Raw genomic sequence first — 22,366 nt, 5'->3', positions numbered from 1 at the left:
CTGGCAGGTTACAATCCATGGGTTCACAAAGAGTCAGACGCGACTGAGTGACTTTCACTTTTTCTCACTGTTAGACTGCTCTTCCCATAATTGTCCTTATTGTGACCATCTGCAGTCCATCCGTCGGTGGCCGCTCTATGGCAGAATGGAGCAGGTCTGTTCCACAATTGTATTATACCAACAGCCTTCCAAGGACACAGTGCCCTCTCGCACCTCCTCTGGTTTTTCTACTACCGCCAATGTTCTTTAGTCCCCCTACTGGTTCCTACATAACACAGATTCCGAACTACTAACATCCAGTCACTTATTAAGGATGCACTCTTGTAATTTTTTTTAAAAAACTCATCTTTATAAGAAATGAAACTGAATAATCCAGTTGGTAAGAAGGAAAGAGATTCTGTTACAAATCAGTGCTCATGATTTTCTTCTGTCATCTCATTAAAATCATTTGTTGCTGAAGATGCAGTGGATCATCATGGTAACAGTCCCGACCACCCTTTATATGGTGGTTTATAGCCTACTGAGTTCTTTCCTACATGCTATTCCTTTGGAGCCCCCCTGCTGGGATGGTAAAACTGTCGATTTCCATTTCATGTCTGAAAGGATCACTTGATTGAGAACTGGAACTCAAACCCAGACCTGACTCTTGGACGGATATTGTTGCCAAAATCATCTTCTGGTCATGCTTATTCTTGACAGTGCCTGTATACATTTTTTTCTTGATTTGTCTTTTCATAGGCATGAATGATTAGTTGGAAGAACTGCTGATTTTTTTCCTGACTTGTAACTTTTTTCTTGGAATTCTAGACATTAAAGATTATTTCTCTTTTTATAAGTTTTGTTTTACAGAAATTGGCTTACAAGTTTTGCTGCAGTTCCATTGTTTCTTGGTATACTTTACATCTCCTTTTTGCTCTCTGCATTTTGGCTCTTATAGAAGAAAAGCTGGGATATAACCATTGTGGCATATAGTACAGATAACCACGTGTCCTCCACGCTGCTCCTTCAGTTGGCAGGTTAAACAGTATACTCTACAGAAACATAGAGACATGGTGATAGAGCCCCGCCAGTCCCCCACTTTAGCTTCTCCTGGACCTGAGAATTCAGCACAGTTTGAGAAGTCAGCGACTGACTGACGAGTGGCACTTTTCGTGGGTCATTAAAGACACTGCAGAACCAGGAGGAAGATCACCTGTTTTTCCCTCCTTGGTTCTCTGCTCCTAGACTCGTGTTTGGTGATGAGAGCCACGTGACAGCTGCTGCCGTGTCCTCTAAACCCGTTATTTAGTCTTTTTTAAACCGTCCATCTAACGATGGGTTGTCCATTGTTAACGATGGGCCATTCGACTTATCTTTGGACTAGAGAAAGATGGGAACATTTTTAATTGTTTCAAGTTGAATCATTCATAAGATAGTATTTCCAAACCTTGAGACAATGTCAGTCGTCTCAGGTGTGGATGAAATAATCTACTTGTAGTAAGAATCAGAGATTCGGATTTACCATAAGGTCACTAGCCTCAAGATATTCCACATGAATCTATGTCTAGTACAGTTTGTTGTTTTCTGGCTAATTTATCCTTGATGATATATAGGTATTTAGCAAAAGAACAGAAATACTCCTTTATTTGAAAACTCATATTTCTGTGTCCTGCTGTGAGTATTCTGAAGTCACTTTAAAAGAAGGCACAGTTTGGGTTGTTTCTACACGTCGGCCAGTTGTCAGGCCCCAGCCTCGACAGGGGTCGTACTGGGATCAAGTGTGCCACGTGCCTTAGCAAATCTGGGTCAGCGGTAGGTACGGAGCCTGCTGAGTGGCATGGGGCCAGCCCCAGGTCCCTTCTTGGCACAGGGAGGCTTACCTTCTGGACAGGCATGCAAGCATGTCTTGCCTTTCTGCCACATTCCGTAAGGTACACCTGCTCACACAGGCCGCCTTCGTGTCCTGTTTCTTGTGACGTGGCTCGTACTTGAGAAGGTCCTTGCTGCCTATGCCCCAGCCCCCAGTTTTCAAACCAGGGGGTCACAGTAGGTGCCTGATGCAGAGACCTCTAATTAAAACTATCACTATGGCACATGTGGTTGAAAAAGGAAGGGTTAGAAATATGTGCTATGCTGGGAACAGAGAAAGGGGAACCGCTAGTTTTGCTAAATCTGATAAAAGCCCAGGTTTGCCTGTATTTTAGAAGCAAAGCATGGATATTTGGCTAAGAGATCACCCAGCCGTCCTGAGGCCTGACCTTGTCCTAGTTACAGCGTATACTGAATTCAACCATCTGGTTCGTAATTAGAGTGTTAGGTGAGAATGCTGATGCCTCCCTGTGGGATCGGTCCACTCCATGCCCTCTGCAGTGCAGACAGCTATTCTGGTGGATGCTAATGCCGCTTCCTATTAATTTCCTTAATTTGCTCCTTTTGAAGGAGACACAGCCTGAGTAAGGAAGAGAAGCTTCTAACCTGAATATTCAAAACATATCCTGTGATCTGTCTGCTTCCTTTGGCTGAGGACTGGACTATCGTATTTCCCTGACACTGGAAAAATAGTGTATTTGTTGACAGTGGACATTGTTTTGGCAAAAGCTATCAGAAGAAAATACTTCTCTGTATCTTATTTTAAAAAGTGGTATTTCTTGTGTATAGACATGTAATCTATGTTACTGATTATGTACTTTTCCTTGACCTTTTACTTCTAAGTAGAGCCACTCTATGGTGCATTTAAACTTGCTCGACACATCCCACGTGTTTATCCAGATCTCCTGTGAGACGAGCTTCCACGCTACAGCCTTTGATGTTTCGCCACCTCTTAGCATGCTCTGCCACTGGCTTCCCCTTCCCAGTCTAAGACTCGTCTTTGCCCCATGTAGAGAAACTGTGACTGATTCCAAAATCAGTAATTCCATAGATATTTAAAAGCTCTCACAGAAAACAGGATATGATATGATGCAGCACACATTTACAGTAAAACTCACGATATTCAAAATATAACTACTTTCAAATAAAAAAATAAATTTGGCAGACATTTGTGTTAACTTTCCTTCCTGCCCAACAGAAGTGTAGTTTAAGAGAATGTCAGGAACCTTGCACAGTATATCCTGAGAATTCAACATTTTACATCTTGTTGACTTCCAAACATAGCATCTAAAAATTCCATTGCAGCAGTGATTCAATGGAAACAGATACTCATGGTTTTTCTCTATACTTCTGCTCAAATGTCTTTGGACTCCTGACTTATTCTTCAGTTATTCATTTCTGCAGGTGTTTATTTCTCTCCACCTGTTAATATTTAATTACTGTGAAATTAGTGAGATTGAAGTAAACTGTGGTCCCAGATGTTAGTGGGAATGCTGACAATATTTCTAGTCTTTGCCATACAAAATAATGAACAGAAGTATCCTCTTCTCAATGAAGGGATCAGTTGTTCTTCACTGTCTGGTCCCAAATGGGGCAGTGGCTCTTGTATACCGTCTCGGAGAACCATTTCCTGGGGTACACGTGCGCATGCTGGGGTGGGAAGGGCTGTCCTAGATGGAGGTGAGTTGCCCGATAAGATCCATTTTCTCCCAGGTCACTGGTCTGTACAGTATTCATATACCTGTTAAATATGAAGCCAGTGGTTTTTTTCTTTAAAGGATTTATGAGCCTATGCTTCAAGCAACTTTTTTTTTTTTCATCAGGAATTTCCACTATGGTGTTTGACACCAAGGATAGCTAAAGAGAGGTATACCATTGCAATAAAATGAATGGTTTTTATCTTGGGTAACCAGCTGTGCAGTGAAAAACTAAGACGATCTAGAAGGCTCTGGTAACTTCATATCGTGCCAGGATGTTTGCAGTGTCAGCTGGATGAAAGGAGCCATCTGAGGCGAATCCCACACCTCCGTGTCTCCCAGAGACCTGCCTTTCACACCCGTAGCAAAGCTGGGCCTTTCATGCACTGCCTGGCCGAGGCGCCAAGGGCCCAGGACCCCTTCCTGCCAGAGGGAGAGGGAGCTTATTGCCCCTGTTGTCTTTTTGGTCAAGTAAGTAAATTTAATAATCTTGGGGTCTCCCATCTATTCTGTGTGTGCTGAAGTGTTTATTAGCTCAGTTTATCTCAGGTGGACAGATTTACTTTAAAATGTCTTGAAAGCTACAGAGTGAGGCCAGTCAGAGAAAGACCAATACGGTATGATATCACTTATATGTGGAATCTAAAAAATAATACAAATGAATCTGTATATAGAATAGAAACAGACTCACAGACACAGAAAACAAACATCATTACCTAGGGAAAAGATAGGATAAATTGGGAATTTGGGATTATCAGATTCCCACCATTGTATATAAAATAGACAGCAAGAACTTACTCCATACTTGGAGAACTAAATTCAGTAACTTGTAATAAACTATGATAAGAATCTGAAAAATCTTTGTAACTGGATCACTTTGTATACCTGAAACTAAGACAGTATTGTAAATCAACTCTAATTAAAGAAATAAAATACAAGAGTGGATGTGTGTGTGTGTACCTGAATCACTTTGCTGGATACCTGAAATTTCCACAGCTTTGTAAATCGACTATACTCCAATAAAAAGTTAAAAATATGTAAATTAATACATAAAGGTCATGCCAGCAGGGCAGTGGTGATATGTGTGGTCTTTCTCAGTTTGCCTGAGTTTGAGTCCTGGCTCTTAGCACTTCCCATTTTTCTAAACTCTTACACGTTACCCACCCTCTCCACATTGGGCCTCTTATCTGATAAATTGGGTGAATAATGGTTCTTGCCTCATGGGGAGTGTCATGAGGATTAAATGAAATGACACAGTTGAACTGTTCAACACAGTTCTAGGTAATAGTAAATATTCAGTGGATGCTAACTGTAATTATGATTTTAATGATTTTATTACTGCTGTTTCAAAAACATGTCTTAGTGTTTTGTAAAGCCCTCCATTGGTGTTAACAATAAGGATTGTTCAACGATCTCCTCCCGTTCACACTTAAGAGAATTCCTTTTGATTTTTTTTTTTCTTTTTGCCTCTTCCTCAAACCCCTCCTTGACACCATCCAGACCATAGACATTTGTTGGGAGCTTAGTTGATTATTAATCAGATGGAGCCTAAAAAAAAAAAACATGCTTGGGATTGTTTTAATTGTGGTTTTAAAGAGCTTTCCAAAAAAAAATAAAATAAAATAAAGAGCTTTCCGTACTATATTGTCTTATAAAAATGCCTAGAAGTTAAAACTAAAGCGAATGTGAATAAAATCTCCAGCTTTGGAGCTTTATGTACAGCAAGCAGTCTTGTAGTCTGTGAAGAAAAAAGATGTTATTCAGTGATTAAGACTTTCTGAAAAGATTCTGGCTTATACCATATATATTTTTTTTAAGTCAGGATATGTAATCTGTTCTTTTTTTTCCTGCTCATTCTTGTAAATTGAAAGGAACATCAAAGCCAGACAACATTTGGGAGTGCTTTTGCACTACCTTTGTGGACTGGTATGTCTTAAGCAGTGGTCTTTTGTCATGAGAGAGACTTAGCGTTTCTCTTTCAAAGGAAGCCATCATTTTTCTAAATAAACTCTGCTGGTTGGATGTTCTTTTCTTTGCTTGAAACTGTCTCCTCCGCCCGCCTGGGCGGGGTATTTGCAGTGCAGTGATCTTGGTCTCTCTTTGTTCTTCCATCCAATGTGCCTTTGATAGCGGATGGTTTCGCGCTCTTTGGGAGCAAATCCAGATGACCTGAAGGACCCCATCAAAATCAGTATCCCCCGCTATGTTCTCTGCGGCCAAGGGAAGGACGAGCACTTCGAGTTTGAGGTCAAGGTGAGTGTCCCTTCATCGCTCTTCTGGAGGCTGGAGGCGCGAGGCTCTGCAATGCTTTTTTTTTGGTAAAAGGAGATAACGCTACACAAGCACATGTGCTTTTGTACAATACTGGTCGTGTCCTTCTTTAAACCAGTATGTGAAAGTCTGGCCTGGAGCAGGTGGAGGGAAGTTAGCCCATAGAAGGCGGTGGTGGATGGGGCATCAGCCGACACGGACACTGCTGTCTCCTCGCAGGCCCACAGGTGAGGTCGCCAGCCACCCTGCACTGCCAGGGTTTTCCTGCTCTGGGCATAGGCGGTTCTACGCCTCGGGGAACTACCTAGTGCCCAGGCAAACCAGGACAGTCAGGCCATCCTACCACAGACTTAGGCTCCATGTTTTTTAATCTATTAGAGCAAGAATAATCATATTTATGTCACAGGGACGTTAGGTGCGTATAAAAGGCTGACTCCAGTTTTTGGTGTATGATAAAGAATAACACATCATGGCTGCTGCTGTCATCCCTACTGCTGTTTTCACTGTTGTTTCTGTTACTAGTGAGTAGGAAGCTTTCCTAGTCTGTTATTTGACTTACAGGACTTTTCAGGAAGAGACGTGCCTGTCTCCTTAACTCATCCTTCCCCAGATAGTGACTTCATCTCATTTCTAGTGGAGTCCCATCGACTCATACGCTTCATTACCTACTACTGGCCGCCATCCTCTCCTCAGGGAATTGCTGGGTAATCGCACTTCCTTTGGAGGATGAGCGAAGGTGTTGCTGTCGGGGTGTCCACTAGGATCACCAGTATCTGTCTGCAGGAGGGCCTTCCTGGAGGTGGTTTTGGTCGCCAGAGTCTGGATGTTGAGTTCTCTAAATTTGGATTCTACTGCAGCTGACTGAGTGACCCAAAGTCTTCACCTTCCTTGAGCTTCAGTTTCCTCACTGGTAAAATGAGGAAATCGGACATGACCAGGGGTTTCCAGATTTCTCTTTAGCGAACACTTTGAGCAGAGACTCTCGTATGACGACACTGTAGAAGCAGATGAGCATGGATCAGCCATGGGGGGATCCTGAAGCCAGCCAACCCTCCCCCAGCACTTCCCCCACCTCCCAGATGCCCCTCAGGGGAGCCCTGAGGCTCTGGGGGATCCCTCCCTTTAGGCGTGTGTGTTCTTTCTGTCTTCCTGGAGAAACAATGCAAATAACTTATCTAATTAATCAAAGTTTTTAGATTCTTATTTCTACCTACTGATTATCCCCCCTCCCCCGCCATGTTTTTAACAGAACTTGTCCATAATTTATATATTTGAGGTGTCTGTTAAGAAGGCATGATGTTGCGTGGCAGGAGTGGTGGTTGAATTTGGCCAGATTCTGCAGTTTCTTACTGAAATGTTCCATCATGTCCTTAACCCAGTGCTTCTACTGCCCCTGACCTAATGCCTGATTCCTGCCCCGTTTCTTTTCTCAGCCATTTGAAATTGTGTGTCTATAAGGAGAAGGCAATGGCAGCCCACTCCAGTACTCTTGCCTGGAGAATCCCATGGATGGAAGAGCCTGGTAGGCTGCAGTCCATGGGGTGGCGAACAGTCGGACACGACTGAGCAACTTCACTTTCACTTTTCACTTTCGTGCATTGAAAAAGGAAATGGCAACCCACTCCAGTGTTCTTGCCTGGAGAATCCCAGGGATGGGGGAGCCTGGTGGGCTGCCGTCTATGGGGTTGCACAGAGTCGGACATGACTGAAGCGACTTAGCAGCAGCAGCAGCAGCAGCAGCAAAGATCCATTTGGGGCTTCCCTGGCGGCTCTGCAGTAAAGAATCTGCCTGCAATGCAGGAAATGTGAGTTCAATCCCTGGGTTGGGAAGATCTAGAGGAGGAAATGGCAACCTGCTCCAGTATTCTTGCCTGGGAAATCTTATGGACAGAGGAGCCTAGTGGGCTACAGTTCATGGGGTCACAAACCAGTTGGATACAACTTAGTGACTAAAGAACAACAAAAAGTTCCATTCGTACCTATGTGTTATATGTTGGATTGGCCAAAAAGTTTGCTGTGAGTTTCTCTGTGTAAGGCATATTTGTATATATTATTTCTACATTTTTAAATTAGAGGGTAAAGAATGACTTTCACCAACTCAGAATTCTTCAAAACTCACAGCACTGGAGGACATGTAATGATTATGGTTGGTACAGAGATTTATTTTAGTGGATAAATGTGCTGCTGCTGCTGCTGCTAAGATGCTTCAGTCGTGTCCGACTCTGTGCGACCCCATAGACAGCAGCCCACCAGGCTCCCCCATCCATGGGATTTTCTAGGCAAGAGTACTGGAGTGGGGTGCCATTGCCTTCTCCAAATGTGCTAATAAAGTATAATTATTAGATTGATTTCATGAATAGAACTTAAGACATGAGTAAAGAAAATACTTAATTCTTTTTAACTGAGTTGATTTAAATGAAAATTGTAAGCAGATTACAGGCTGGCCATATGCAGATCTGGCCAAAATTGTGATTGAATTGTAAAGGCAAATTAGAGAAACCAAAGATATGAAATACCTGGAGCCTTTCAGCATCCCCGCTGCGCTCTCTGAGCTGATCAAAGCCCTGTCTGAAGGCTTGTCACTGCTCTGCTTCCTCCTGTTCCCATCCCAGGTGCTGTCATTACTAACACCAGGACTGGGCTCTTAGCATCTGCCTGGAGAATTCCCAGTTCTTTACAGAGGACGGGCTGCCTCGTGCATTCTCAGGGCGGCGGCCTGAGGGCCGCATGTTCCTGTTGGGTGCACCCTGTGCACAGCAGTATCAGGGTCCAGTCCTAGACCCAAACATGAGAATATGCTGTCCCTCCCTTGGCAGGACAGACAAACGTATCTGGGCTCCAGTAGAAGTGGAGCTGCTGGAGAAGTGCTGGGGGGTGGGTATTCCCAGGTAACCTCGCTGTGCCTCATCTGTGAAATGGGGCTGAGGGAGCCTGTGGGCTGGCTTGGTTTGAGGACTGTAAGAGCTTTTGTATGTGAAAGGCTTGGAATAGAGCCGGCCACATTCTAAGTACTGGATAAGGTGTTGAGAATGAGTGAGATTTTACTCTTGGAAATCCCTTAATGACTTTCATCTTTATGACTATTTGGGTTTTGTTGTTGTTGCTTTTCTCCCTCAGTGTTCTGAGTTTGAAAATGAACTATGCTAACCGTTTCCTGGTAGCACTAGCGGTAAAGAACCTGCCCTGCACAGCACAGGAGACACGAGACACAGGTTCCGTCCCTGGGTTGGGAAGATCCCCTGGAGGAGGAAATGGCAACCCACTCCAGTATTCTTGCCTGGAGAGTCAATGCTAAAGGAAATCAATCTTGAATATTCATTGGAGAGACTGATGCTGAAGCCGAAGCTCCAGTACTTTGGCCACCTGATGCAAAGAGCTGACTCATTGGAAAAGATCTTGATGCTGGGAAAGATTGAGGGCAGGAGGAGAAAGGTATGACACAGGATGAGAGGGTTGAATGGCATCACCTACTCAATGGACATGAGTTTGAGTAAGCTCTGGGAGTTGGTGAAGGACAGGGAAGCCTGGCGTGCTGCAGTCCAATGGGGTCGCAAAGAGTGGACACAACTGAGTGAACAACAGCAACCACCATGTCCTGCCATCACTTTATTTCATGCATAGGCAATGTTTTCTAGAACAGGTCATCACACTTAGGGTAATATTTTGACTGCTACTAAATTCTCTTGGTGAACCAATAGTTTTGAAAAGGTAAAAAATAACTATTTTTTGAAAAAATATGTTTAGTCTTAGATCTCCTTATATATAATATAATATGTAATATTAATGTATATTTTATATCAGGCTCATTTAAGGGGCCAGCTGACTCAGGTACAGGGCCCCTGGGTGTATGTCCCCAGTGGTTGAAGTCACAGGTCCCCGAGAGCCCAGGAGGACACCAGTATGCAGAGTGACAGCTGTGGAGAGCTTGTCTCCCAGCTTCTCACGCATCCTTCCCGTCCTCCACCTCCCACCTTCCCGCCCACTCTGCTGTAGGCAGAATTGATTAGTTATTTGCATTCCATCTTCCTGTCCATTTTCATTTTAACCTCCAGTCCGATCACTCCAGCTCACCAACGTGGTCTGTTCATTGCCAAACGAAGCAGTCATGATCCTTGTTAAAGGAATGTTTGAGGTTGGCTGCAGGGCCGGGGACCTGTGGGCAGAGAGGGGGCCAAAATGCTCATCTTCTGGTCCACAAGGCATCCTGAGGAACTTTCCATCACTGAACTTTAAAATGAGGGGAAAAAAAAAGTTTTTAATTCAAAAGGACATTATATCGTCTTTATTTGGGGGATTAAAAACAACTTTTATAAACTGTGAGAATGGATACGTATAAGGTTTTGGGGTTTGGTCAGATTTGTAATTTTTTAAATCAACTTCATTTAGGCATTATTTACACCCAGTGAAATACTCCATTTTAAGTATAGTTTGATGAACTTTGACATATGTGTACACCCAAATCAAGCACCCCAATCAAGGTTTAGAACTTCTCATTCACTCTAGAAATTTCCTAATACTGCAGGCAAACACTGATCTGCCGTCTGTAATTATAGATTCCTCGGGTCTGTTGTGGTGTGTGGAGGGGATGTGTGGACCAGAGGCATTCACTCTTGTGTCTGGCTGCTTCCTCTCACAGCCTTTTAGAGATGCATCCATACAGTTAAGTGTGACAATAATTTGTTTCTTGTTATTGCTTAACAGCATCCCACTGTGTGGGTACATCACAGTTGGTGGGTCAGTGTCTGTTTTGATGTTCTCATCTGACAGTACAGGAAGCTGTCATCTCCATGTCACACCATCCTCCCCTCCTTATTTTATTGACCCTGAAGGACACATGCCGGCAAGGCCCTGGGTGAAGACGTTGTTGGGTGAAGTCATACCTGCCGGTGTCTCCCAGCAGCACGTCCTTCTGGAGCTGTGTATGCGTGTGTGTCTAGGGGTGTACATCCTGCCAGCTGCTCTCAGCCACAGACAGGCTGCGGGTGTGCAGCCTGGCTCCTCTTGGCGAAGAGCACACAGTGTGCTGCGTTCCACTGACTGGCGGGCTGATCAGCTGAACGTAGTAGCTTGGTGCAAATGTAATTGCAGTTTCGGACCGTGAACTTTTAATTTATTTCAACGAGGCTCAAACACATCTTCACTAATCAAAATAGGAATGATTAGGCAACACGTTTTGGCCAATGAGAAATAAGTTCATTTATTCCTGTAGCATAAAAACCCATGCCTTGGGATTTGATGAACTCCCGGAAAGCATTTTCTGCCTCCTGCGGTTGTGGAAGTGCTTTCCCTGCAAAAAGTTGTTGAGATGCTTAAAGAAGTGGTAGTCGGTTGGCGAGCGGTCAGGTGAATGTGGTGGATGAGGCAGAGCTTTGTAGCCCAATTCGTTCAACTTCTGAAGCGTTGCTTGTGTGACATGCGGTCAGGGTGTTGTGGTGGAGAAGAACTGGGCCCTTTCTGTTGACCAGTACTGGCTCCAGCTGTTTCGGTTTGTGCATCTCATGGATTTGCCGAGCATACTTCTTCGATGTAATGGTTTTGCTGGGATTCAGAAAGCTGTAGTAGATCAGACCAGCAGCAGACCACCAGACAGTGACCATGACCTTTTTGGGGTGCAAGTTTGGGTTTGGAAACTGCTTTGGAGCTGCTTCTTGGTCCATCCACTGAGCTGGCTGTCACCGGTTGTCATATAAAATCCACTTTTATTGATTTTTGGTCAGCTGACGAGGCCTCCACTTACTGAGATTTTTCACTTTTGCACTTTGCTTCAAATGCCGAATGACCATAGTATGGTCGATGTTGATTTCTTCAGCACCTTCTCCTGTAGTTGTAAGAGGATCAGCTTCAATGATGGCTCCCAGTTGCTCGTGTCAACTTCTGATGTCTGGCCACTGCCCTCCTCATCTTCAAGGCTCTCGTGTCCTTTGTAAAGCTTCTTTAACTACTACCACACTGTATGTTCTTCAGCAGTTCCTGGGCCAAAAGTGTTGTGGATGTTGTGAGTTGTCTCCAGGGCTTTACGACCCATTTTGAACTCAAATAAGAAAATTGCTCAAATTTACTTTTTACCTAACATCATTTCCGTAGTCTAAAATAAATATAAAATACACGGCAAGTAATAAGTCATTAGCAAAAAAACATAAAGTGAGAAATGCACATTAAAATGATGTATATATAACATTACCACATTTATTTAAGAGTGTATTCCAATATCAAACAGCAGAGTTCAGCAGTGCAAAACTGCAGTTACATTTGCACCAACCTAATACCTGTACTGGTGATGTGACTGGTGAGAGAAGCAAGGTCCGATGCTGTAAAGAGCAATATTGCATAGGAACCTGGAATGTCAGGTCCATGAATCAAGGCAAATTGGAAGTGGTCAAACAAGAGATGGCAAGAGTGAATGTCGACATTCTAGGAATCAGCGAACTGAAATGGACTGGAATGGGTGAATTTAACTCAGATGACCATTATATCTACTACTGCAGGCAGGAATCCCTCAGAAGAAATGGAGTGGCCATCATGGTCAACAAAAGAGTCCGAAATGCAGTACTTGGATGCAATCTCAAAAATGACAGAATGATCTCTGTTCGTTTCCAAGGCAAACCATTCAATATCACAGTAACCCAAGTCTATGCCCCAACCAGTAATGCTGAAGAAGCTGAAGTTGAATGGTTCTATGAAGACCTACAAGACCTTTTAGAACTAACACCCAAAAAAGATGTCCTTTTCATTATAGGGGACTGGAATGCAAAAGCAGGAAGTCAAGAAACACCTGGAGTAACAGGCAAATTTGGCCTTGGAATACGGAATGAAGCACGGCAAAGACTAATAGAGTTTTCCCAAGAAAATGCACTGGTCAGAGCAAACACCCTCTTCGAACAACACAAGAGAAGACTCTATACATGGACATCACCAGATGGGCAACACCAAAATCAGATTATATTCTTTGCAGCCAAAGATAGAGAAGCTGTATACAGTCAGCAAAAACAAGACCAGGAGTTGACTGTGGCTCAGACCATGAACTCCTTATTGCCAAATTCAGACTTAAATTGAAGAAAGTAGGGAAAACCACTAGACCATTCAGGTATGACCTAAATCAAATCCCTTATGATTATACAGTGGAAGTGAGAAATAGATTTAAGGGCCTAGATCTGATAGATAGAGTGCTTGATGAACTATGATCGGAGGTTCGTGATATTGTACAGGAGAGAGGGATCAAGACCATCCCCATGGAAAAGAAATGCAAAAAAGCAAAATGGCTGTCTGGGGAGGCCTTACAAATAGCTGTGAAAAGAAGAGAAGCGAAAAGCAAAGGAGAAAAGGAAAGGTATAAGCACCTGAATGCAGAGCTCCAAAGAATAGCAAGAAGAGATAAGAAAGCCTTCTTCAGTGATCAGTGCAAAGAAATAGAGGAAAACAACAGAATGGGAAAGACTAGGGATCTCTTCAAGAAAATCAGAGATACCAAAGGAGCATTTCATGCAAACATGGGCTCAATAAAGGACAGAAATGGTATGGACCTAACAGAAGCAGAAGATATTAAGAAGAGATGTGAAGAATACACAGAAGAACTGTACAAAAAAGATCTTCATGACCCAGATAATCACGATGGTGTGATCACTGACCTAGAGCCAGACATCCTGGAATGTGAAGTCAAGTGGGCCTTAGAAAGCATCACTACGAACAAAGCTAGTGGAGGTGATGGAATTCCAGTTGAGCTATTCCAAATCCTGAAAGATGATGCTGTGAAAGTGCTGCACTCAGTATGCCAGCAAATTTGGAAAAGTCAGCAGTGGCCACAGGACTGGAAAAGGTCAGTTTTCATTCCAATCCCAAAGAAAGGCAGTGCCAAAGAATGCTCAAACTACTGCACAATTGCAGTCATTTCACACGCTAGTAAAGTAATGCTCAAAATTCTCCAAGCCAGGCTTCAGCAATATGTGAACCGTGAACTTCCTGATGTTCAAGCTGGTTTTAGAAAAGGCAGAGGAACCAGAGATCAAATTGCCAACATCCGCTGGATCATCGAAAAAGCAAGAGAGTTCCAGAAAAGCATCTATTTCTGCTTTATTGACTATGGCAAAGCCTTTGACTGTGTGAATCACAATAAACTGTGGAAAATTCTGAAAGAGATGGGAATACCAGACCACCTGATCTGCCTCTTGAGAAATTTGTATGCAGGTCAGGAAGCAACAGTTAGAACTGGACATGGAACAACAGACTGGTTCCAAATAGGAAAAGGAGTTTGTCAAGGCTGTATATTGTCACCCTGTTTATTTAACTTATATGCAGAGTACATCATGAGAAACGCTGGACTGGAAGAAACACAAGCTGGAATCAAGATTGCTGGGAGAAATATCAATAACCTCAGATATGCAGATGACACTACCTTATGGCAGAAAGTGAAGAGGAACTAAAAAGCCTTTTGATGAGAGTGAAAGTAGAGAGTGAAAAAGTTGGCTTAAAGCTCAACATTCAGAAAACGAAGAACATGGCATCTGGTCCCATCACTTCATGGGAAATAGATGGGGAAACAGTGGAAACAGTGTCAGAGTTTATTTTTCTGGGCTCCAAAATCACTGCAGATGGTGACTGCAGCCATGCAATTAAAAGATGCTTACTCCTTGGAAGGAAAGTTATGACTAACCTAGATAGCATATTCTAAAGCAGAGACATTACTTTGCCAACAAAGGTTTGTCTAGTCAAGGCTATGGTTTTTCCTGTGGTCATGTTTGGATATGAGAGTTGGACTGTGAAGAAGGCTGAGTGCCGAAGAATTGATGCTTTTGAACTGTGGTGTTGGAGAAGACTCTTGAGAGTCCCTTGGACTGCAAGGAGATCCAACCAGTGCATTCTGAAGGAGATCAGCCCTGGGATTTCTTTGGAAGGAATGATGCTAAAGCTGAAACTCCAGTACTTTGGCCACCTCATGCGAAGAGTTGACTCATTGGAAAAGACTCTGATGCTGGGAGGGATTGGGGGCAAGAGGAGAAGGGACCAACAGAGGATGAGATGGCTGGCTGGCATCACTGACTCGATGGACGTGAGTCTGAGTGAACTCTGGGAGTTGGTGATGGACAGGGAGGCCTGGCATGCTGCGATTCATGGGGTCACAAAGAGTCGGACACGACTGAGCGACTGATCTGATCTGAATACCTGTACAGTCCATGATGGCACGAAACTGCTGCCGTCACAAGTTCCTCCACTACCTGGACCACAGCAGGTCAACTTAAAACTCCTGCTTCCACTGCTTTTCAGTGATTGACACGTGAAATCAGTTACCCTGTATTATACTCAGCATCCTCAGTTAGCTAGGACCAGACTGGGTAGAATTTAATTTTTCAGTTGCATTTCCGCACGACACAGAATCTGTGCTTATGGCTAACAGAGGTGGTCATACTCTTATGTTACAGAAACAAGCCAAGGTTTCCAGCATAGTTTTAAATTCCCTACCTTAAATGTTAACATGATAATATAAAGAAATGACCTAACACTTATTTAAAAAAACAAACAAAACAACACCTTGTTTCCTGAGGGTTTTTATTCCTGTAAAATTGGAAATAACCTTTACAAGAGACTGTGTTCCTGTTTGCCTTGGAGAGCGCATCGTCCACTGCGGGGCCCCACACCCCGCCGCCCTCAGCGCCTTGCCTGCCCTCCTGCTGGCCACAGCAGCTGTCACAGCGCACCCCCACTCTCTTCTCGTTCGTTCCGGTGTTCAGCGCTGGTCTTCCCCCGCAGGTGTCCACTCCACGCACCCTCACCAGCCTGTGCAGCCCTGAGGCTCCTGCCCTTCCCCAGGGCCAGGCTGGGAATGGGTCGCCTTGCAGATGACTGTCACATGGCCCACACGAGCTGGCCCAAAGTGGATGTGATCACCGCTCAGCACTTTCTATCTCGGCCATTCTTACCGTTCCATCACGTTTATTTCTTCCATCTTCGGCCTGTCTTGTAGGTGATGGGCCTGTATTTAGCACGTCTTATGAGTTCTGCCATTTCTCACAGCTGCTTGCTTACTCAGCTGTTGTGACACATTCTGTGCGATTTGCCTGCATCTCAAAGCCTCGTCTCATCTCCTGGCTGTGCCCAGCCCCTGTCGGGCTCCGTCCATCCCCTGGAACTGAATGTGCCAGGTGGTCTGTGGGCCCCCATTGTGCTCCCTGTTTCTATACTCACAGACCTCTTGGAGTTTCCTTCCTGTCGGATCCCTGCAGGTGACTGAGTCTGCAGCCTTGCTTCAGGTTTGGACACTAACACATATCAGGCACCTGCTTTGTCCTAGGCACTTTAAAGACACTTCCCCAGCTGTGGAAAATGTACCAGAAAGGGGGTGCTATTTACATGTGATGAGCTAGGAAACTCTTAAGTGACTTGCCCGAGGCCACACAGCTACTACGTAGAGTGCTACGTCACTTCAGTCATGTCCGGCCCTTTGTGACCCCATGGACTGTAGCCTGCCAGGCTTCTCTGTCCATGGGATTTTCCAGGCAAGTATACTGGAGTGGGTTGTCATTCCCTTCGCCAGGGGATCTTCCCCGCCCAGGGATCAAACCCAAGTCACGTCTCCTGCTTTGGCAGGTGGGTTCTTTACCACTAGCACCAGTTGGGAAGCCCATAACTAAGTAGATCGAGGTACCAAATGCCCGTGGGATCAAAGCCAGCCGTTCAGGTTCCTGTGCTTACGCGTCTTCAGGGACCTCCTCAGTGTCATTGCTTCCTGCGCATTTTGGAAGCTGAGGCCACATCTTGGTGCTGCCCTCACAGGGGGACCATTTCCACAGCCTCATTTGTTTTCAAGTGTCGCCATTATTTCTGTGTGCACTTTAACTTTTATCATGAAGTCTACGCCAGGTCACGTGCACTCTGTGAACTGGGGCTGTTAAAGTTTTGCCAGACTTGGAGAATTTGATAGTGGATGGACCTGCCAGGAGAAATGCCCAGAAAATGTGCAGTTTGGGAGCTGAAGAAATCACATTTAGAGTCAGGGAAATGTCTCTTTATTTGGCAGAACAGAAATAAGAGCCATTCCGGCCTGTTAGATAAACTATGCACACATACATCTTCTAGAAGCATCCCCAACTTGGTAGAATATAAATGTTGAGAAGGATTTGTGTGTTGGCATCTGCATCTCTGCTTATTAGTAACTGATAGATGATCTCCCTGCCTGTGTATTCACAGAGGTGAGATGGATGAGCAGTCGCACGAGCTACGGTTCATCTAGATTCAAATAGTTAGTGTGTGGACTATTTTCAAACATAAATATTAAGTGGAAGAAATAAAATTAGGACTTAAAAGAATCATATATTATCCTCAATTTTTTTTTAAGCATGCCTCCCATCTCTTTGAGAATGCTGTCTTTCACTAAAAAAAAAAGAATAAACATCTTTCCTGTCCTTTATTTTAATACAAAACAACTCATCTTTCAAGTTGCTTTTACTTGGGCAGTTGTTTATCTTCACCAAGGCAATACTGAATGCATGAGAAATGATGAAGAGATGAGATTGATTCATAAGCCCAGAGGAAAAGCAGTTAGCACCTTGTGATCCTACCTTGAATTTCCATTTCAACTTTGTTTTTGCGCTATAAGAATCTATTAATATTTCTTCATTTCAGAATTTGGGGAGTTTTACATCTCTTCCTAGAATAAAATTTGTTTTAAAAGAAATCACAAAATGGTTTGAACTCCCTCTTTGTAGTTGCTGTCCACAGGTGCCCTAGCCTTTCGGTGTGTGTAATAAAAGGGTTTTTTTCAGTAAGGTGATCCTGGGCACAGCAGTACTATGTACTGAGCACCCAGCGCTCTGCTAGTTGCTTCACTTCGTTTAGTTCAGCAATAGGTTAGGTGTTAGCTATAGGTTAGGATTTTTTGGGCTCCAAAATCACTGCAGACGGTGATTGCAGCCGTGAAATTAAAAGACGCTTACTCCTTGGAAGGAAAGTTATGACCAACCTAGACAGCATATTCAAAAGCAGAGACATTACTTTGCCAACAAAGGTCCGTCTGGTCCAGCCTATGGTTTTTCCTGTGGTCGTGTGGATGCAAGAGTTGGACTGTGAAGAAGGCTGAGTGCCGAAGAATTGATGCTTTTGAACTGTGGTGTTGGAGAAGACTCTTGAGAGTCCCTTGGACTGCAAGGAGATCCAGCTAGTCCATCCTAAAGGAGATCAGTCCTGGGTGTTCATTGGAAGGACTGATGCTGAAGCTGAAACTCCAATACTTTGGCCACCTGATGCGAAGAGTTGACTCATTGGAAAAGACCCTGATGCTGGGAGGGATTGGGGGCAGGAGGAGAAGGGGACGACAGAGGATGAGATGGCTGGATGGCATCACTGACTCGATGGACGTGAGTTTGGGTGAACTCCAGGAGTTGGTGATGGACAGGGAGGCCTGGTGTGCTGCAATTCATGGGGTCGCAAAGAGTCGGGTACAACTGAGCGACTGAACTGAACTGAACTGAGGAGTCCATTTTACAGATGGAAAAACTAAGGCTGGAGGAGTTGCATAATTTCAGCAGAGTCACACAGCTAATTAGTGACTGGGCTGCAGTCAGGATCCAGGTCTTAGTCCAGAGCCTTTCATTTTCCATTCTCCAGTGATGACTGCTGAATAATTTGCATTTGGTGTTTTGCCTCTGAATATCTGAGTAATTTGAAGGAAAATTGCTTAGGCTGTCATTCTCCCAATTTACCACAATTTTAAGGTAGAATAGTCCTGCCTATTCCTCACCTGTTTCAGAGGTGTTAGGGAAGGGAGAAGTACTCCTTAGTAATGATTTTGGATTTGAAAAGCATCCATCTTATCAGAATATTCCAATCTTTCGACATTCTTTCAAATTTACTTTCAAATTACCATATGCTGCTGCTGCTAAGTCGCTTCAGTCGTGTCCAACTCTGTGCGACCCCATAGACGGCAGCACACCAGGCTCCCCTGTCCCTGGGATTCTCCAGGCAAGAAAGAATACTGGAGTGGATTGCTATTTCCTTCTCCGTATAAAGTTAAGTATATTGAGATAAGTGGTATTATCCTTATTTTGAAGGTGCATTCCTTCTGGTTATGGCAGAAGGCTGGGGTTTGGGCCAGCTCCAAAGCCTTGTTTGGTTTTGCATCACATCCTGCCATGCAGAGCGCTCTGCAACCAGCAGTGGGCTGCCAGGCTCCCGTCTGCCTGGCGCACTGGGTTCAGACCAGGTCCAGGAGCCAGAGGCTGCGAGGCACCTTCTCTACTTGCTGGTGGTGCATCTACACGGGATGTTTGGGGCGCTTCTCGCATAACAGAGCAGGGTGACGTTGTATCTGAATGGCTTTCTGGGGTCTTCCTTCTCTAAGCCCAGTAACCTCCCTTGCACGTTATCAGCAGCCGGGGGTAAATCTAGGGTTGGACCTTAGACCTCCCTCTTCCCACACACTGCGCTGCCTCTAAGACCATCTCCTCCTGCCAGGGCCCGTCATGTTCCCACAGGTGCAGAGGAGATGGGATTTCTATAGTTAGTGGGGCACTCTAGTTCAAGTTCACAGAGACACTGCAGTGGAGGGGATGCGAGCTCAGCTCAGGAACTCACGATGTGGTCAGAGGACATGGTTCAGGTGGCACCCATCCCTCCGCCTCCAGTACCCTGGACAGTCGCCGACACAGTGTCTTTTTTTCGTGTCCACTGGGCTGAGGGCTCAGCACTCCTTGGGGTCCCTAGAAAGAAAAGTACATCAGCTTTGCCGCAGTTTCCCCAGCGAGCCAGAGGAGGAAGAACGTTGTACATCTCAGAGCAAATAACAGAAAATACCCCTTTAGACAGTTAGGTTCTCTGCAAAGTACCAGTGTCCCCACTTTCCTAGATGGCCCCTGGGAGCTCCAGCTGCCCACCCCCCTGCTAAGGGTGGGGGTGTCAGCTCCAACCCCCTTCCTTGGCCTGTATCCCTACGCCTGCCTGCATAGCTGGGGACATGATGTTCAGAAACAAAAGTCTCCTCAGTTAATAGAACCCACCCTTTAAAGGCAGTTCAGAGACCACCTCTTGTTTCTTGATGTGTTTTGTTTTAGTTCTTTCTCACCTACCTGTGCTCATTCTTACTCCCAAATCGTTTATCACTAAACCAAGGCTCCTCTCTCCAAAGGAATCTGGTGAATGACATTTTTTTTTTTTAATGATTCTTTACTTTCTTATCTCCTCTAGCACCTGTTGTCCAAAAGCTTTAGACATTTATAGGTAAATCAGAGAAGGCCTGAGCTGCAGATCATTCTACTGCCCACAGTTCAAGATAGAAAAAGGGAATGGGGAAATCACAGAAAAGTGTATAATGAAGAGACTTTGGGCTCCACTGTCTTTATTATTCCTCCACTTATTGTTTAAGAAGTATTTGTTTGGTACCTGTGACACATTTTTTTTTTTAAGAACATACTAGAAGTATCAAGACATTGAGGAACAGAAGAGCTGAATAATCAGTTCACATCCTCTAAGGTCAGTGAAGTGGGAGAAAGAAGAGTACAGAGCAGGGGGGATCGTGAAGGGCACCCGGAAAGACTTAGGTTTTTTGTTCCCACGTGGGAGTGAGATGGGGAGCAGGGCGCTGGGACAAGCCCAGAGGAGCTCAGATGACGCTTTGGTAACAGGAAGTAGTACTGCTTGAGGTCGGCGCTGGGGGGTACCTGCTTTCAGGCGGAAGCCTAGGAGGCTGATGAAGGGAAGCTGGAGGGAGGGGGAAAGACGGTAGCAACAGCATCTTTCTTAGATGGGAGAAGCGACTGCTCAGAAGCTGGGCTTGGGTGACCCTAGTCATCTCAGTAAAATATCATTGTCTGTGAAAATTGAAAATGTAGAACATTTAGAAATTTTCTTCACAGAAAGTGTAATCTAGAAGGATTTAGTAGAAGTGAGTGCAGAGTTAAGGTGTGAAAGTCGCTCAGTTGTGTCCGACTCTTTGGGACTCCGTGGACTATACTCCATGGAATTCTCTAGGACAGAATACTGAAATGGGTAGCCTTTCCCTTCTCCACGGGATCTTCCCAACCGAGGGGTTGAACCCAGGTCCTCCACATTGCAAGCGAATTATCTACCAGCTGAGCCCCAGGGGAAGCCTGAGAGGACTGGAGTGCAGAGTGTGGTGTCAGTGTTGCCTGCCTTTCTGTGGAGGGGCTGTGGGACTGCCTGCAGCAGTGCTGGGCAGCACACAGGAGGGAAGGGGATCTCTGATGGGGCTCCACAGAAGGTCTAGGGAGCCAGAGAGTTCGGGGCAGGAAGAGGGACCTGGAGTTCGGCCTGGGCTCTTGGTGAGTGATCAGAGGAGGAGAAGGGCTGGGAGACCGTGGGAGGCTGGGGCATCACAGCAGAGGCAGATATCGGATGCAGCACACGCGGGTTGAGCATCCCCATTGAAAATCCCAGCACACTGGGCCGTGTGTTCTCGGAAAGCCTAAGGCGTCCTAGAGGCGGACCAGGGTGAGGAGCCCCATGTGGCCGACTGTGATTAACAGGATCTGGCTTCTCCTCCCACCTCCTGGGCAGTTCTGTTTGGTGTTTGAGGAGAATTTAATTAATGTATTAATGCTTGCTGTTACACAGATTCAAATTTTTGTAATATGTTCGTGTTTCGTCAAGCACGTTCATAGTTACGTTACTGCGTAAGACTCTATTTTTCAGAAATCTAATAAAACTTGTTTTAGTATATAGTAGGGTGATATTAGACCATTTCCTGTGAACTGGTACTGAATACAGGGAATTTCATTTGTATATACTTGATGCAGCTCCTCCAAAAGTTATTTAAAGACAAATATTGCTGAGGAGACCTCTGTGAGTAACTGCTTATTTACTTGGGGCCAGTTAGAGTATTTTTCTTTGAATGAAAAACTGTTGTTTCTCCTCTTACACAGATAGATATACACAAGCAAATAAATACTGGTGACAGGTCCTGAAACTGACAATCCCTAAACCAGCAAAATATGTATATAACATAAATTTGTGGAAAGCACTCAATTGAGAATTGTTCATAAGTGAGCACAGTTCATCTTGTGGACACATTTATGGTGTTTAAGTTGCGCTTGATCATTTTATGGCCCAGAAAAGATGGATTTGTATCTGCAGACCTGTTCAGTGAGAGAGAAGTAATGAGTTGGCTCCTCAAAGACATGCAGCATTGATGCCCAGCGTTCTCGGCGTGGAAGAGAATAGTTGCGTGTTTTGACCTGATATGTTTGCTATGCTGCTCGTCCGTCCCTCCTCTCTGCATCAGCGCCTCACCCCAGGCCCAGTTTTAATTTGGGGCAAAATAGGGCTTTAATGGCTGTTTCTCCCTTCTGTTGGGTTTCCCTGAATTCCACAGGCACTGTTTCCCCAGCCCTAGGCGTGAAGGCGTCCCCACCACAGGAAAGGGATTTGGCCGTTTTCCCACAGGGAGGTGACCACCATTTCTGTGGTACTCACAGTGGTCTTCACTCACTGCCACTGTCCACATCTTGTTTACATGTTGTGATAGATAAGGGGGAGATTTAAGTGTCTTATGTACAAAGCAGGAAGCTTGAACCTTTGTAATCCCTGTGTTAACTTGGATTCAGGTGAAA

At 44.7% G+C, this 22,366-nt stretch overlaps 1 protein-coding gene across 10 annotated transcripts in view; it reads left to right on the top strand.

Annotated features, from left to right (window-relative positions):
- The window catches only part of KIF16B (kinesin family member 16B), a 301,609-nt gene that overhangs the window by 216,840 nt on the left and 62,403 nt on the right, over positions 1 to 22,366 (top strand). For 9 of the 10 annotated variants that reach the window (XM_055543454.1, XM_055543455.1, XM_055543459.1 and 6 more), the window contains one exon: positions 5,676 to 5,798. The exons of the other annotated variant lie outside the window; for it this stretch is intronic. In XM_055543454.1, the coding sequence (XP_055399429.1) occupies positions 5,676 to 5,798 (123 nt within the window). The remainder of the gene's footprint in view (positions 1 to 5,675; positions 5,799 to 22,366) is intronic. 10 annotated transcript variants of the gene reach the window in all.

This window comes from Bubalus kerabau, chromosome 13, assembly GCF_029407905.1.
Source record: "Bubalus kerabau isolate K-KA32 ecotype Philippines breed swamp buffalo chromosome 13, PCC_UOA_SB_1v2, whole genome shotgun sequence".
In the NCBI taxonomy this organism is placed as follows: Eukaryota; Metazoa; Chordata; class Mammalia; order Artiodactyla; family Bovidae; genus Bubalus; species Bubalus kerabau.
This window is presented reverse-complemented; position numbering and strand designations above follow the sequence as displayed.